General features: G+C 39.5%; 1 protein-coding gene across 1 annotated transcript; it reads left to right on the top strand.

The window, feature by feature from the left end:
• The first annotated feature begins 7,814 nt into the window (after positions 1 to 7,814).
• On the top strand, positions 7,815 to 8,707 carry LOC126592731 (mavicyanin-like). The gene is made up of 2 exons (XM_050258502.1): positions 7,815 to 8,025; positions 8,242 to 8,707. Exons 1-2 carry the CDS (start codon positions 7,833 to 7,835, stop codon positions 8,547 to 8,549), a joined length of 501 nt encoding a protein of 166 aa, XP_050114459.1. The 5' UTR covers positions 7,815 to 7,832; the 3' UTR covers positions 8,550 to 8,707.
• The last annotated feature ends 5,511 nt before the right edge of the window (positions 8,708 to 14,218 follow it).

Below are 14,218 nucleotides of genomic sequence, written 5' to 3'. Positions count from 1 at the left end.
AAGTGATGAGTCTCAAACAGGAGATTAGAGGGCTCAAGCATGAGAATAAACAGTTGCACCGGCTCGCACATGACTATGCTACAAACATGAAGAGGAAGCTTGACCAGATGAAGGAAACTGATGGTCAGGTTTTACTTGATCATCAGAGATTTGTGGGTTTGTTCCAGAGGCATTTATTGCCTTCGTCTTCTGGGGCTGTACCGCGTAATGAAGCTCCAAATGATCAACCTCTGATGCCTCCTCCTTCTAGGGTTCTGTCCAGTACTGAGAATAAACAGTTGCACCGGCTCGCACATGACTATGCTACAAACATGAAGAGGAAGCTTGACCAGATGAAGGAAACTGATGGTCAGGTTTTACTTGATCATCAGAGATTTGTGGGTTTGTTCCAGAGGCATTTATTGCCTTCGTCTTCTGGGGCTGTACCGCGTAATGAAGCTCCAAATGATCAACCTCTGATGCCTCCTCCTTCTAGGGTTCTGTCCAGTACTGAGGCTCCGAATGATCCCCCTCCGATGCCTTCTCTTTCTGGAGCTCTACCGACTGCTGAGACTTTTCCTAAGCAACCTTTGTGAAGGCTCCATCTTGTTTGTTTATTTTGACTCATGTATATGTACATATTTGTAGCTTATCGGGGATATCAATAAATAAGTTTTCCTTCATTTCAACGTATTGTGTTAAATACACCAAAGCCTTCTTCGCTAAGTTCTTTGAATTTTCTTTTGTTGAAGCTTGTATGTTGAAGCTTTCTGAGTGGAGCATGTAGGTTGGGGTAGTGTTCCCTTAATTTTCCGAGTGAGGAAAACTTCTCGGTTGGAGACTTGGAAAATCCAAGTCACTGAGTGGGATCGGCTATATGAATCTTAGAACGCCATTGTGCTCGGTCCTGTGTCATGTCCTTCGTTAGATCCGAGTACTCTAAGTCTTTTCTTAGAGTCTCTTCCAAAGTTTTCCTAGGTCTTCCTCTACCCCTTCGGCCCTGAACCTCTGTCCCATAGTCGCATCTTCTAATCGGAGCGTCAGTAGGCCTTCTTTGCACATGTCCAAACCACCGTAACCGATTTTCTCTCATCTTTCCTTCAATTTCGGCTACTCCTACTTTACCCCGGATATCCTCATTCCTAATCTTATCCTTTCTCGTGTGCCCACACATCCAACGAAGCATCCTCATCTCCGCTACACCCATTTTGTGTACGTGTTGATGCTTCACCGCCCAACATTCTGTGCCATAAAGCATCGCCGGCCTTATTGCCGTCCTATAAAATTTTCCCTTGAGCTTCAGTGGCATACGGCGGTCACACAACACGCCAGATGCACTATTTCACTTCATCCATCCAGCTTGTATTCTATGGTTGAGATCTCCATCTAATTCTCCGTTCTTTTGCAAGATAGATCCTAGGTAACGAAAACGGTCGCTCTTTGGTATTTCTTGATCTCCGATCCTCACCCCTAACTCGTTTTGGCCTCCATTTGCACTGAACTTGCACTCCATATATTCTGTCTTTGATCGGTTTAGGCGAAGACCTTTAGATTCCAACACTTTTCTCCAAAGGTTAAGCTTTGCATTTACCCCCTCCTGAGTTTCATCTATCAACACTATATCGTCTGCGAAAAGCATACACCAAGGAATATCATCTTGAATATGTCCTGTTAACTCATCCATTACCAACGCAAAAAGGTAAGGACTTAAGGATGAGCCTTGATGTAATCCTACAGTTATGGGAAAGCTTTCGGTTTGTCCTTCATAAGTTCTTACGGCAGTCTTTGCTCCTTCATACATATCCTTTATAGCTTGGATATATGCTACTCGTACTCCTTTCTTCTCTAAAATCCTCCAAAGAATGTCTCTTGGGACCCTATCATACGCTTTTTCCAAATCTATAAAGACCATGTGTAAATCCTTTTTCCCATCTCTATATCTTTCCATCAATCTTCGTAAGAGATAGATTGCCTCCATGGTTGAGCGCCCTGGCATGAACCCGAATTGGTTGTCCGAAACCCGTGTCTCTTGCCTCAATCTATGCTCAATGACTCTCTCCCAGAGATTCATTGTATGACTCATTAACTTAATACCCCTATAGTTCATGCAATTTTGTACGTCGCCCTTATTCTTGTAGATAGGCACCAAAGTGCTCGTTCGCCACTCATTTGGCATCTTCTTCGTTTTCAAAATCCTATTGAAAAGGTCAGTGAGCCATGTTATACCTGTCTCTCCCAAAACTTTCCACACTTCGATTGGTATATCGTCTGGGCCTATTGCTTTTCTATGCTTCATCTTCTTCAAAGCTACAACCACTTCTTCCTTCCGGATTCGACGATAAAAAGAGTAGTTTCTACACTCTTCTGAGTTACTCAACTCCCCTAAAGAAGCACTCATGTCATGTCCTTCATTGAAAAGATTATGAAAATAACCTCTCCATCTGTCTTTAACCGCGTTCTCTGTAGCAAGAACCTTTCCATCCTCATCCTTGATGCACCTCACTTGGTTTAGGTCCCTTGTCTTCTTTTCCCTTGCTCTAGCTAGTTTATAGATATCCAACTCTCCTTCTTTGGTATCTAGTCGTTTATACATATCGTCGTAAGCCGCTAACTTAGATTCTCTGACAGCTTTCTTAGCCTCTTGCTTCGCTTTTCTATACCTTTCACCATTTTCATCGGTCCTCTCCTTGTATAAGGCTTTACAACATTCCTTCTTAGCCTTCACCTTTGTTTGTACCTCCTCATTCCACCACCAAGATTCCTTTTGGTGTGGGGCAAAGCCCTTGGACTCTCCTAATACCTCTTTTGCTACTTTTTGGATACAACTAGCCATGGAATCCCACATTTGGCTAGCTTCCCCCTCTCTATCCCACACACATTGGGTGATTACCTTCTCTTTGAAAATGGCTTGTTTTTCTTCTTTTAGATTCCACCATCTAGTCCTTGGGCACTTCCAAGTCTTGTTCTTTTGTCTCACTCTTTTGATATGTACATCCATCACCAACAAGCGATGTTGATTAGCCACGCTCTCTCCTGGTATAACTTTGCAATCCTTACAAGTTATACGACCCCCTTTCCTCATTAGAAGAAAATCTATTTGTGTTTTTGACGACCCACTCTTGTAGGTGATCACATGTTCTTCTCTCTTCTTAAAGAAGGTGTTGGCTAAGAAGAGATCATATGCCATTGCAAAATCCAAGATAGCTTCCCCATCCTCGTTTCTCTCCCCAAAACCATGGCCACCATGAAAACCTCCATAGTTGCCTGTCTCCCTGCCCACGTGTCCATTTAAATCTCCTCCTATAAATAACTTCTCCATCTGAGCAATTCCTTGCACCAAGTCTCCAAGGTCTTCCCAAAATTTCTCCTTCGAACTCGTACCCAACCCTACTTGAGGTGCGTACGCACTAATCACATTGATAAGTTCTTGTCCTATTACAATCTTGATTGCTATGATTCTATCTCCTACCCTCTTGACATCTACAACATCTTGTGTCAAGGCCTTGTCCACGATGATGCCAACACCGTTTCTCGTTCTATTTGTGCCCGAATACCAAAGTTTAAACCCTGAGTTTTCTAGATCCTTTGCCTTACTACCAACCCATTTAGTTTCTTGTAGGCACATAATATTTATCCTTCTCCTCACCATAACTTCCACTACTTCCATAGATTTTCCCGTTAAGGTTCCTATATTCCACGTTCCTAAACGCATTTTGCTCTCTTGAACTCTACCCTTCTGTCCTAGCTTCTTCACCCTCCCCCGTCTAATAGGATCAAAGTACTTCTTTTGTGTGTCCCGTGTAAAGTTGATAGGAGCATATGCTCCCAAACAACTTTGAGTGGAGTCGTTCGAAAAGAAGTTTCTACGGCCCCCTTGCTCATTTAACACTGCATCCGGGTGCCGAAGGAGATACAGCGACTCTTGCTCACTTATCATTGTGCTCGGGCCACACAGCGCGCCACTTACGGGTGACGCCCTAGCTTTAGCGCGATTTTGTTCTGGATTCATTTTCATAAGGATTCGACGTGATCATGGAGTGCCGGCTGTCGACTACCTGACGCCCTCCCCCTCCTCCTTTATCCGTGTTAAAAAAAAAAAAAGTTGCAAAAAAATATTTAATTTTGATTAGTTCATCAACAATTGAGTATTGGATTCTGATCATTTTAGCTACTTCTCTTCTTTTATTCCGTTGAAAATATATTGTCACTGAAATTTGGTTAAATTTTGTGATGATGACGATGACATGGTGCGTTCTTTGGGCAGTGTTTGATTTCGCAGTAGGAGAACAGGACTTAGTTTTGGTAACAAAGCAGAATTTCCACAAATGCAACACTAAAGATCCCTTATTTCTAAGGAAGGATCCAGTTAAAATCAAATTTGGTGGAAGTGGTATATATTATTTCACCTCCAGCTTGCCCAGCCATTGCAAGAAAGGGCAAAAGGTAACGGTTCGTGTCCGTGACTCTTCAACCATGTCGTCCACCTCTTCAACTAGTCCAAGTCCAAGTGTTACAGAAGCTCCTCAGGCCCTGCCGCTCGAATTTCTGCCTGTCTAAATTAGATGGGGAAAAGAAATTAAATTGTCTGTAACAATAGAGTCCTTGTATGTCCTTGTTAGCCAAGCAAGTATATTTCCTAATTTGCTTTTTGTACCAATTTTATATTATAATTATGGTTACGCCCAACTCTTGGTGATTTTTCTTGGGTTCTATGCAATGCACACAAAACTCTTTATTTTTCTTGCTCCTCTTTCAAATTTCCACCAAACCAAACACAAATATTCTCCATAAAGCAGGGAAGTATTAAGGAGAACTATCAATATCGTTTTAAACCCAACTTTTTTTTGCCTAAAACTACCCTTACAAATCTAATTTAATTTGTAAATTTATCTTCTTACCCATTTAAGCCAAATACATGGCAGTTGGCAATCCGTCACGCTAGTTAGTTAAGGTGCTTGGTTGATGGGAAAGTGAGAGGAAAACTGTTGATCCTAAAAACTACCAAGCTTATGTGGCGCGCAGACCAAGTAATTAGTAAGTTAACTACGTCCTTCGGTTGTATGCGGGGCATGCCAACTCGTCGCCCGAGCTCGGCCGATGAGTAAAATTTGTTGATATTGCGTTGGGTACGCTACTGACTTCTGAATCTCGCAACAGCGGCCGAGGAAGGAACTTGTCTCGGCCTTCGGGTTCTAGAGCCTGAAGACAAGGCTGCTAACTTAGCGAAGTTCAATATCAAATTCGGCTTTCAACGTGCCGAATGTAGTAACTTGTAACACCTCACTTTGCCGAAAAGGCTAATGAGATGACCTCGACCAATAAGGATTCGGAAATCCTTTTCGACCGAGACTTGGATAGATAACCAACTGTCATCGCCGCAGTACTGTTGATGCCAACGGAAGATGCTGTGAGATCGGCTGATTCTATGGTGACAGAGCTATCTATGCCGACTGAAGATATCACCGGTTGCTTTCACAGTGATGTTGATGCCAACGGAAGATGTGTCAGCGAAAAGAGAAAATAAAAAATCTCAAAGTTGTTGAGAGAGTTTGCGCAAGGCAGTTGTGTGTTGAATTGGAGGTGGTCCTAACTGTTGTCTGCGACTCTGTATTTATAAGTATCATCCTCATCCTGACGGCTCGCATTGTAAAGCTGCCGCCAACATCAAAGTCCTCCTTCATAACAATCTCATGCAAAATAAAAGATTGTTATCACTTACTAACACGAAATCACCTCGTGCTAATTAATAGCATATTAGCATATACCAATTAGTGCTGATAAGCATCTTGACTTGAAATAATGATATGCATGCATGGCTCCACCAAATCCACTCACACGTGGCTATCCATCTCCAATTTAACATCTTCATCTTCATGCAAGCATTAATATCTCTATCATTGTCCATTTGCCAACAATGCAGTAGTGTATTAGGACTCTTAATAACGTGCTCTGATGCTCCCAATCCACCACGCGTCTTAACTCCAAGAATCCCAAATCAAATTGAACTACATTTGCATCTCATCTATCTTGTACAAGAAAATATCAAGATAATTCATCATTAAAAAATAATTATTATGATAAAAAATCATAATATTTTCCTTTAACAAAAATATCTTCACTTTTCCATCCGACGGTCGAGAATTATGCTTACTCCACGGCCTTGATTACACGGGCCGATGGTGTAAATTTGGGTCCAATCAAAAACATAGAGAGAACTCAGAGAAGGATGAGTAATTGGCAATCCATCGTGCTGGTTAAGGTGCTTGGTTGATGGGAAAGTGAGAGGAAAATATAGAGAGAAGGATGAGTGCAGTTGGATGAGCGGGAAGAAAGGGGTGACGGCAGAGACGGAAGCTGCCATACAGTCGATAGGGTTGGGATACGATTTTGACGATGTACTTGAAGCCCAAGTACTGTAAGAGACAGCAGCAGCAGTCAAGAATAAACAGTCGGTATATATATGCAATGATCACCATCACTCACCTTCGAACCCAGGAACCAAATGGAATCAGGCTTCCGCACTAACCCACGAGGCTAGGAAGAAGGCCTGTAACGGGTTAGGAAGCAAAGAGTGTTGGGACAAAAGTGCACATATTTGAGGGACCTAGTTTTCAAAGAGGGAAGAAGCTCTTGTTGTTACTTGCTTCTCCTGATGCAGCTCCTCGTGAAGTTTGATGGAGTTCTAGTGGAGTTTCATAGACTTTATACACTATCAAATCCTTCTAAATCCATCAAAATCCTTAATTTTTTAAAATACTTTAAAATCAATTCTACACATGGAGTTTTGTGGGCTACTTTAAAATTTTGATTAAATACATCAAGATGAACTTTAAAATTTTGATTTACCCATGAACTTCCGTGAAATTATTTAAAATATTGATTGAATACCCTTGAATTAGTAAAATCTTTTAAAATCTTTTAAACTCCTAACTAGATACAAAAAGGCAAGAAACTGAAAATGAACGTAATTAACATTTTACAAATTGAATTTAGTTGTTTTGTTATCCAATGCTTAAAAAAAAATTAAACTCATGATGTTCGTCACATGTATTAGTCTCAAGTACATCATCAAGAAAGTCAGTTCTTTGTTTAAGAACTAATGCACAAACTTTCTACTTCATCAGGAAAGAATGATTGATCCTGCGACCATAAGGAAACCGAAATACCTCTAAACTTGAAAAGATAACCAAAATCTTACGGTCTTACCTCTTTAAAGAATGAAATAATGATTGGTCCTTGACGCTTTTAAATAGTTATGGCAGGTACATAGCCGGATGCGTAACATTACATATTGTTAAAAGTATAAATGTCACACCGAAAAGAGAACTCTTTTGAAATTGAAACTTTTGTTGTATTGTATTGCATTATCATTATAGCATCCGAGACAAGAATCCAACCAGAAATTTAAGGGTTAAGTAATGCTATATAAAACCAAACTTATATCACATTGCTGTTACAATTACTTGTAACCGTTCGTTTTTAGGGTTACAAGGCCTGCAGGTTTGTCATATAATAATTAAAATGAAAAAAAAAAAGAGCCTATTAAAATCATACTGTTTGTGTTTAGGAATTATCATCCAAAAATTCTTTTACATAATCAACACATATAGTTAACATCGACCTATCATTACATGAATAATTTATCAATTAATAATCTAGCCGCTCCACACACAGCTAGCAATTGCCGGATGTCACAGCTTATTTATACAATTGATGAAACAACTTACAATATTTGGCTGGTGTATTTCACCCGCATCCTAAAATTCAAGAACTCTCAGCTCTATAAATTCAGACACCATTAAGTTGCTGTAAAGTCAAGACCAATACACAAGGACAACAATATTATAGAAAAGATGGCTAGAACCATGAACATGAACAATGTGATGGTCCTTGCTATAGCAATCATAGCAATATCCGTAGTGCTACCTACAACAGAAGCTGCATTGTATACCGTCGGCGACGAGTTGGGTTGGGCTATTCCTCCCGAAGCTGGCTATTATGCTGCCTGGGCTTCCAAGCATAGCTTCTTCGTTAACGATATTCTAGGTGAACTAGTTAATTACCTCTTGGATTTTATACTTCTTAATTTCTTTTTCTTTCTTTTGAATTAATTTGGATGATCTAGCTGCATGGATCATGATGATCACAGAATTATATTATTGTTTTCTTATAAATAAATTAAAAGATTAGACAATATTAGCTTCTTGAGATAAAACAATATAGAATTAGACTAATTATACATATTGTTGTTTGTACGTGCAGTATTTAACTTCACTGAAGGAGAAGAAGACTTGGCTATGGTAACCAAGGAAGATTTTGATGCGTGTAACACCTCGAATCCCTTGTTTTATTTCGATGAACCACCAACGCTTAAATTTCTCGCAAGTGACACGTTTTATTTCACGAGCACCTTTGACGGGCACTGCCCCAGAGGGCAAAAGGTAGCTATTTACATCGCTCCGTCTTCAGCCACTCCCCCATGCCCAAGTCCAACTGCTGCTGTTCAGGCTCATGCGACAATCCCCATCAAATTTGTGTCTATGAAGGTCAAGCAAGGCAAAAGATCATGATTTCAATAACCATCCATGAGGTCTTGAAGAGTCATTAACTGTGTACTTGGCTCGTATCGGCTACGATCGAGAACCCCTAATAAAGTTATGATTATGTTTATGTACCCACTCTTTGATAATTTTTCACATGGATAATAAATTTTAGTTTATGCAACGTAGCCACTACTAATATTTGGCTCAAAGAATTCTAGTTTAATTTCTTCCTCTCTTGCATTTGCAGTTTTTACGATAGCAAAAGGAATTCATCAACAAATTAGACGATCAAATTTTAGATCACAGAAGTGTGTCACAAATTATGTGGCAAGGGTGTGAAGTCTACTTATTGCATAACGCTAATACTGTTTTTTTTTTTAACCACTAAATAACTATTATTTAATCCAACACTTATATGGTTTCGGATTTTGGTGATTTTTTTTGTAAATATGATATACCTAAAAGATAGACGGTTCTATTCCTGAAAAAAAAAAAAAAAAAAAAACATTGTGGAGTTGGATCTACAAGGGATCTCTCAAATAAGCTTATTTTTATAAGGACACCTTGTACGACCCATTCCATAATGTTTTCAACAATCCAAATACCTATCTTTTAATACACTATTCATTAATCATTCTTGCAAAAATCTACATAAATCCAAAGTTGTGTAGACATCCCACAATAATTTATAGTGACGATTCCGATGCCAAAGCCCAAATCTACAATCCTTGGACCTTGACATTGTCTTTATGCTTCTCGACCTACTCTTCCATCCGCTTAGACATCCGTTCCACATCATGTTTAAATTAAAATTATTTAGTTTTATATTTTATGTCATTGTTTTTCTAGTGTCTGAAATATAATTATAAGAGATTTTGCACCAAAAATATATTTTGTAGAATATATAATTTGGTGTTATGGGAAGGTGGGATCGCTGCTGATCGATATCGTTTCACGAATCCTAGGATGCTATAGTAAAAGTCGGTAGCGTGCTATTGATCTTTAGTTGGAGAAATTTTTTATTATGATTTAAACACGAATAGTACATCACGTGTTTTTATATAAGTAATGAAAAATTTTATTTTTAAATTATTAACTTTTCAGCACATATATTCCACCATTTGTATAATGACACGTGTGTACCACCTCGTGTACCGATCACACTGAAAAGTCTCTCCTTCAGTTGAAGCTGTCACACCCTAAATTGATTTAAGGCGTGATTTAAAGGATAAATTAAATTTAACTAATAACAGGTGCCAGTATTGAACGGAACACTTCATTAAACAAAATATAATTTACATAGTTCGTTACAACAAAACTCCAAAACTATCTACAAGAAACTTTCTTTTTTTAAGTCAGACACAAGATTCTGTCTCAGCTCCTGTAACAAAATTATTAAGGGGTGACCTAAAAATTCAATAGGGCCAAAGTCCTATGTGATTAATATTTATATATAATATTTTATGGGGTAAATCGTCAAAATTGTCCATAAGATTTGCATAACTCATCATTTTAGTCTCTGAGATTTCAAATCGATAAAAGTGGTCCCTGAAATTGTCCACCATCCATCATTTTGTTCATTCCGTTAAAAACTCCGTTAAGTATCCTGGAGCTCTTAGTCGGAAGTTTGGGCAATTTTCAAAGTTTCGTAACTCAATCGTTTCTTAACCAAATTTGACCCATAATATATCAAAATGAAGATAGTAAAGTGTAGAATAAGATTATACCATTTCAAATCCCAATGGTTGTCGGAGATGGCCGAAAAATAGCCTCAAAGTTGACTAGTCCGAGTAAAAACTTGAAAACTCGCCAAAAACTGGGTAAACTTTAAATGTTCATAACTTCTTCAATACTCAATGCAATCAAGTGATTCAAAAACGAAAATCATACTTCTCGACTAGACGAAGAGAATGGTACCTTTTTTGATGGCTAACTCACTGTGGTTTGGCCAGAAAACGGCTCGAAAATGGCTAACTCGAGACCAAGACAGCCACTTTCGAGCTGTTTTCCGGCCAAACCACGGTGAGTTAGCTGTTAAAAAAGGTACCATTCCATTTTTCTCGTCGAGAAGTATGACTTTCGTTTTTGAATAACTTGATTTCGTTGAGTATTGAAGAAGTTATGAACATTTAAAGTTTACCCAGTTTCCGGCGAGTTTTCAAGTTTTCACTCAGACCAACCAACTTTGAGGCTATTTTCCGGCAATCTCCGGCAACCATTGGGCTTTTAAATAGATATAATATTATTCTAAACTTTCCTATCTTCATTTTGATATATTATGGGTCGAATTTGGTTAAGAAACAATTGAGTTACGAAGCTTTGAAAATTGCCCAAACTTCCGACCAAGAGCTCAGGGACACTTAACGGAAGGACCAAAATGATGGATGTTGGACAATCTCAGGGACCACTTTTATTGATTTGGAATCTCAGAGGCCAAAGTGATAAGTTATGCAAATCTCAATGACTATTTTGGCGATTTACCCTATTTTATGAGTAGTATATAATGCAAGAATGTACTTTAATTCTACCTAACATGTTATCTATATATTAAAACAAACAAACATGCATGTCTCATACCATGCATTTTACCATTGTAGTCTTAAATTTTTTTAGTATATAATATAACCTCTACAAAATCTCCAAATTCATAAACATCTTTGCTCTTCATCTTATCCAATTTATTGATCTCTGGCCCAGATCATCCAAATCGACAATTTTATCAGCTGATATCATATTCTAATGTACACACCAGACTCGCTTGGAACTGATTTCATAAATTCAACTATACAAAAACTAATTTTCACATTTTTCTATAACCCAAATATATATAGCCCCTTTACTTCGTTGACAAATGATAATAATCATGCTAACATAAAATTTAACACGTGTAAGATATCACATTTAAGCCAGCAGCTTAGGGTTGTAGTGTCATTCCGTCTATGGTTAGTGAAGAACGTGTTGACTTGTATTAGGATTCCCATAATTGTGGGATTCTTACCATATTAGGTCTCCTAGTATGGGATGTAATTATTCTTTTTATTCTTTCCCATATTTGTATAGGGTTGTATATATACCTTTGTTTGAGATGAAATAAACCTATCATTGAAAAGCATTCTTTCTTCTTGGCACCAGAGCCGGGATTAGAAAACACCGAACCCTAATTATTTTTTTCTGCCGTGTCCCTGATCAATTGCAGCGAGCAACGTAGAGTTGTTGCTGCCCGTTTTCTGATTGATTGCAGCGAGCAACTGAGCAGTTGTTGTTGCCCCTTCAGTTCGTCCGTGTTGTCCCAAAGTTGCTGCAGTTTTTTTTCCTGCCCGTTTGTATTAGTCAACACCAAGTTCCAAAGTTCCATCCACGTTGCAGGTAAGCGAGATGGCTGAAGAAAAGGGGTTCCATCCACGTTGCAGGTAAGCGAGATGGCTGAAGAAAAGGGGAATGATTCTCGGATTATTTGTGCGGCTGCTCCAATTATGGTGCAGTCAGAGAATTCAAGCTTTAATATTGGTATGTTTTTGGATGAAAAGAACTATGATTTATGGGCTCCTCTCATTCAAATCCATATTGCTGGAAGGAAGAAGATGGGATATCTTCGTGGGTCTATCAAGGCACCTAACGAAGACGATCCTAAATATGATGATTGGTTCTCTGAAGATCAAAAAATAAAGAGTTGGCTTTTGTCTTCAATGAAGCCTGAGATTATGAAACGGTACATTCGGTTGTCTACATCGAAGGAAATTTGGGACTCTCTTAAGGCAGCCTACTTTGATGAGAATGATAAAGCTAGAATTTATTCGTTGAATCAGAAGGCATCACGTCTTCGTCAAAATGGCCGACCTTTGGCTACCTATTTCGGGGAGCTAACTGAGATTTTCCAAGAATTGGATCACTTTAATAAAGTATCCATGGAGTGTGAAAACGACATCAAAGTGTTTCAGAAATCCACTGAGAGACAACGAGTCTATGTGTTTCTTGGTGGTCTCGATGATAGGTTTGATCAGGTGCGTGGAAAAATGCTGCGGAAAGATCCCCCACTCGGATTGCAGGCCTCTTATGCATATGTCCGTCGCGAAGCTGACCGAAAGGAAGCAATGAAGACAGAGGTTGACAGGAGTGAACCCGCTGCCATGGCAGTGAAGGCCCGTGGATCATCTTTTGGGTCGAACCGAGAAGGGTCACAAAGCTGGTCGGGACAAACTCGGCCTAGCCAGACAAGCCGGGATCGTCCCCAAGGTAAGTGCCCACACTGTGGCATGACAGGACACTCCAAGAGTCGTTGCTTTGAGTTGATTGGATATCCCGAGAATTGGAATAAGACCTGTGATCCTCGGTGCAACAAATCTCGAGCCTCCGTTGCAGAAACTAATAATGATTCGGACCAGATAGCGGACAAGGTATCTGCCATGATTGCTGCGGTAGGTAGTGATGGCAAGGCACTAAGTACCTCTACTTCTGTTATGAATAATACATGGATAATTGATTCCGGAGCTACTGAACATATGACTTGCGATTCTAGACAGGTTCCCTCACTAAAAACATCCACACAAACCGAGGTCAATGTTGATAATGGTAATGTCGTCCCTGTTATTGGGGAAGACACTGTTTCCCTTTCCGATACCATGAAACTTGACACTGTTCTTGTGGTTCCCTCTCTAAATTATAATTTGTTGTCCGTTGCTCAAATAACCCTTGCCTTACATTGTTTGGTTATTTTTTGGCCCTATTTTTGTGTTTTTAAGGACATCCGGACGCGGAAGACGATTGGTTATGGTATTAGAAGAGGGAAACTTTACTACTTGGAGTTGGCCACCAGTAGTTCTAGCCTGCTAACTCAAGCTCTTTCCGTTGATGATTCTCAAGGGGGTACTAATAAAGTGTCAGATATCTAGATGTGGCACCGGCGCCTTGGGCATGTTTCCTTTGGTTATCTGCATAAATTATTTCCTAGTTTGTTTGTCAAGAATGATGTTTCTCAGTTTAAGTGTGATGTTTGTGAAATGGCTAAGAGCCATCGAACCTCCTTTCCTCCCAGTTTCAATAAAAGTATTGTTCCTTTTATGATTGTGCATTCTGATGTATGGGGACCGTCGAAAATAGCTACTCTTGGTGGTGCTTACTGGTTTGTTACTTTTATTGACGATTGTACCAGAATGACTTGGGTTATTTTGTTAAAGTCGAAAAGTGAAGTTAGTTCGGCCTTTCAACGGTTCCATAAAATGATTGATGTGCAATACAACAGGAATATCCAGGTTCTTCGAAGTGACAATGGGGGTGAATATGTTAATATGGAACTTCGTTCCTTCCTAGAATTGCATGGTATTGTTCATCAGACCACGTGCCCGTATACTCCTCAACGGAATGGGGTTGCTGAACGAAAAAATAGACATTTGTTGGAAATAGTTCGTGCTTCACTCATTGTGGTGCATCTACCTCTACATTATTGGGGAGAGGCACTTACGTCCGCCACCTATATTATTAATCGTCTTCCTTCTCGTACCATCAACTTCCATACGCCACTTCAGGCTCTCACATCTCAAATTAGCAGCCCACTGACTCCCAATCTTCCCCCACGGACCTTAGGGTGTGTAGCTTTTGTTCACCTCCATTCTCCTCAACGGAATAATAAACTTGAGCCTCGCGCTATTCGTTGTGTTTTTTTGGGGTATGCTACTACCCAAAAAGGATATCGTTGTTAT

This window comes from Malus sylvestris, chromosome 2 (genome assembly GCF_916048215.2).
Source record: "Malus sylvestris chromosome 2, drMalSylv7.2, whole genome shotgun sequence".
Classification (NCBI taxonomy): Eukaryota; Viridiplantae; Streptophyta; class Magnoliopsida; order Rosales; family Rosaceae; genus Malus; species Malus sylvestris.
This window is presented reverse-complemented; position numbering and strand designations above follow the sequence as displayed.